At 49.4% G+C, this 4,204-nt stretch overlaps 1 protein-coding gene across 1 annotated transcript; it reads left to right on the top strand.

Moving 5' to 3' along the window:
* Positions 1-3,328: 3,328 nt before the first annotated feature.
* EMWEY_00058630 (hypothetical protein) lies at positions 3,329-4,203 on the top strand (the record flags this gene model as incomplete). Its single annotated transcript, XM_013479738.1, has 3 exons — positions 3,329-3,441; positions 3,870-3,917; positions 4,112-4,203. Coding segments are annotated over 3 exons (253 nt in total), but the record flags the coding sequence as incomplete, so codon positions are not given.
* Position 4,204: the final 1 nt, after the last annotated feature.

Raw genomic sequence — 4,204 nt, 5'->3', positions numbered from 1 at the left:
TGACTGCCCTTGCTCTTGCTTACTGTTCGCTTGCTGCTATACCGTTGTCGTTTTGGTTTAGGATGTAGATAGTGAATATCTGTTTACGCGTCGTGCGCAGGCTTTAGAGGTTGTGTGGGGGTTCCCGACAACAGCTGCAAATCCCACTAGAAATCTTGTTTTCCAGTACTAGTATCAACAGTAAATGAGACCCTTGCAGAGACAGTGGATTCAACCTGATGTAGCTGTTTTGTCTTATATGTGGTGAAAAGGTATGCGTTCCTCTTGTTGCGGTATTGGAATCATTGTTGAAACCAGCACCGCATGCGATTGGTTCAGAGCAGTGGTGTGTTGTTGAACTGGTTGATTCTCCACATAGCGTACATCGCAGTGTTGCAGGGTGAAGGCATTGTTGGAATGAACTCGCATATCAATGGTAACGGCTTTGTTTGCTCTCTTGGCAACTAGGCTGTGCGTCCTGGCGTTAGTCATTTGACTGCGTCGTGTTGGTCTGCTGTAGGACGCCAGACAGAGTGCGCGACTACCTAAAATACATTAGGCGAGGGCTCGCACAGACTCCGCCCTCTTTTACGGTCATGTGTAGTAGGTTCTTCGAGTGAGTTAGGAGAAAAGCGCTCGTATATATGTGGAACGAAGAGCCGTAGTGCGAAATAATTGAAAGCTAGGCTACCGCCTTGTACAATTGCTTGCTTCGGCTGATGCAGTCTGTTGGCCATTTGTGTCTATCGGGGGATGCTTGTACGCGAAGCCTTGATTGGTGTATTGTCTTGAATTGCTGGGGTGGTCCGAACTGAGTGCGCCTGGAATCAGGCTGTTGGCTATTGCGAATGATGGCAAACAATGCATTTGGGAGGGATCTGGGTGCCTTCGGGGTGAATGCTGCAGCCTGTCGAACGCGTGTCTCAATGTATAAGCATGCCTCTTCCATGCATGTTGCGTGGTGATTTGTATGCAAGGAGAGTTTAAATGCATCTTGGCCACGACAAGCCTGCTTGTAAAGGGTGGCGAGAACCAATCCAAAATTAGGTGAGTGTCAGCAGCAAGGAGGACACGACACCGGATTTATTTAGTGTCAGTAGGACGAATGATATGGCGTCTGCCCCGTGGACAAGATGATTTTGAGTTTGGCCTACACTTTGGTTTTCTGAGCCCGGCCGATTTGCTAACTCTTTCAATATCGACCTCTAAGGCAACAATAGTGATTGCTTGGGTGCGGTCTTTATTGGGGCATGGAAGACGACAAACGTCTGCCCTGGAGTTTAGGGCAGGAACCCTGTTGGCCCAACAGTGTTCACACTGCATGTCAACTGCGACAGATACACACGACCTGCTGCACACAAAGAAAGCTGGTGTATCAGCATGATTTGTAATAGTGCCAAATATATCCGCGAGTTAAGGCGATACTGCAGTTTCCCAGGTCGTTGAAGGTTGCAGCCACGCCAGCTAATGGAAGACGGTCTCGGTGACAAAAGGCTACTCCACTGCTGCAGAAGAGTTTGATTTTCGAGGGGAAATGACCCAGCTTTGTAGGGAGCTAAGTGTAGCCCTATGCCTGTTGAGCGTTTCATAGGTACAGCACATACCCACAAATCTCAATGTCGAATGCTTCACTCCTTGGTGTTCTGTGACGGTTGCGCAGTAATATATTTGTGGGTCCAAAGCAAGGTGGGGATTACATCTTGCGCAAGGCTACTTGTGAAAACCCTTTTGCAGCTTGAGCAGGTGAGCAGTGGTTTGTATAAGTGTTCTGGATCGGAAAGATATTGACTTTAAAAACGCATATCGTTTACGTTCTAAAGATCCGTGGGCCACTTCGGCATGGTTGTCACCCTCGTGCTGAGGCTTAAATCGCCAGGCAGTCCTTGAGCGTCCACGTGTGGAGTGAACGGAAGTGGTGTCTCCTGCTCTCCCCAAGAGGTGCAACAGCAAACAAAAACAATTTCTCCGAGACACGTATAGTGTTTAGAGTTAAATCGGTTCCCTATCTAGCTGATGTGGCGACCCATGCAGATACCAGTTGAAGCCTGCTGGTCTTTGGATCGAGAGTGGTTGAAGCGCTGTGTTAGTTGCTGTGGCTTTGGAGGCGTAGCAGCATGCAGGACGTACCTAATCATGAAGGGGAAAGGAAGTATCTCCTGACTGAACGGCGTAAGCTGAAATGTGTGCGTTGGATCCCACTGGGCCGTATTGACGGGTGGCGATAGCTCATGCACTCAGCCTTTGACTGTGGGCTGCTCAGGGCCAGCGCTTACACCGCTCCAATTGCCGCGGCATATGGAGGTAGTCGCTTGTTCCTGAATCTTTCTCCATCCGTCGGTTCTCGTTGGCTCTTCTGTTCTAGACACTGGTGTGTCAGGCGAAGCACGGTGCGTTAGTGGCAAGCACAATCGTTGAAAAAGTGCTAAACAAGTTACCGAGTAGCTTTGGCGACATTGTATGTAGGGTATGTGTATAATGATATTACTGTGCGGGCATACAGGCAGTATGCATTGGATTGCGGCAATTGTGTTTGGCAGGACGGACCCCGGAGAACATTTGTAGTGAGCAAAGGTTTCATGGTGTTTGTGATTGACCAGGGCGGCTGATTGCGACCTGCATCGGTTCCCGCCGGGGTGGAGTTTGAGGTGGCGCCGGATTTGAAAGCAGCCGCTGTAAACCGCTGCGGTTGGACCAGGTTCGCTATCGTGTTTGGATGCAGTTAAATGATCACTGCACTCGTTAGAAAGTATGTGACAACACAATGAACCGGACGTATTGTCGTGGCGCGTCGTCCTGAAGATAATCGTATCGTCTTGGAGTGCCTATTACACTCTTGGTAGGGCCTGTGGAGGAGCTAGATTCCTGCAAGGTCCTATAGTAGCTGAATTAACAGGTTGGCTGGTTGCTGTTGCACTAGGTTCTTCGCCACTGGTCGTCGTTTGCAAGGTAGTTGCATCCAGTGTGTTTTGCTGAAAGGATAGATGCGGATCTCTGCGGAATTGACCGATTTAAACCGTTTAAACGGGCAAGACCGTCTTGGTAAGATTCGTTTTCCGTGGCGTATACAATGAATCCCTTGTGCCTGAATCTTTCCCCATACCTCGGTTCTCGTTCGTCCTTTTGCTCTAGGCTCTGTAGTGTCAGGCGACGCAAGGTCCGTTAGAGGAAAGGAACATCGTTGAATAAGTGCTAAACACGTTGTGGAGCAGCTTTAGAGACATTGTATGCAGTGCATTTGTATAGTGATATTACTCTCCTGGAATACAGGAAGTAGGTATTGGTTTGAGGCAATATATGTTCGGAAGGACTGACCTCCAAGAACGCCTGAGTGTTGGGGAAACGTTTCGCGATGTTCGTCGGTGACCAGAGATGGTGGCGTGCTGCACAGGTGTTGGCCGGTTTGGAGTTTGAGGTTGCGCCGGATGTGAAAGCAGCTGCTGTTAACCGCCGCGACTGCGCCAGGTTTGCTATCTTGTTTCGATGCTGTCGAATGATCACTGCACTCGCTAGAAAGTATGCGACATGACAATGAACCTGACGTATTGTCGTGGCGCGTTGTCCTGAAGATAATCGTATCGTCTTGGAGTGCCTTTTGCATACATGATATGGCCGGTAGCGCTGGTTGATTACTGCGCTATCGTATTCCAGATGATCACGCGGGTTGGCTGCTTGCTATTGCAGTTGAGTATTAGTCACTAGTCGTCGTTTGCAAGGTAGGTGCATCCAGTGTGTTTAGCCGACAGGATGGACATGGATCTCTGTGGAACTGCCCGACCATATAAACGGGCAAGACAGTCTTGGGAAGATTCGTTTGCGGTGGCATATATAGGTAATCGCATGTGCCTGCATCTTTCCTCACCCATCGGTTCTTGCTGTCCCTTTTGTTCTAGACACTGTTGTGTCAGGCCAAGCAAGGTCCGCCAGCGGCAAACTCAAAGGTAAACATGTGCTCATCATTGTGTAGAGTAGCTTTGGCGACATTTTCTGCAGGGCATTTGTATAGTGATATTATTCTCCTGGTGCGCAGGCAGTATGAATTGGATTGCGGCAATTGTGTTTGGCAGGACGGACCCCGGAGAACGTTTCTATTGAGGAGACGTTTCATGATGTTTGTGATTGACCAGGGTGGCAGATTAGCAGCATCGGTTCCCGCCGGGGTGGAGTTTGTTATTGCGCCAGACTTGAAAGCAGCTTCTGTTAACGGTCGAGGTTGCGCCAGGGTCCG

This window comes from Eimeria maxima, genomic scaffold (genome assembly GCF_000499605.1).
Source record: "Eimeria maxima Weybridge genomic scaffold, Emw_scaff2464, whole genome shotgun sequence".
In the NCBI taxonomy this organism is placed as follows: Eukaryota; Apicomplexa; class Conoidasida; order Eucoccidiorida; family Eimeriidae; genus Eimeria; species Eimeria maxima.
This window is presented reverse-complemented; position numbering and strand designations above follow the sequence as displayed.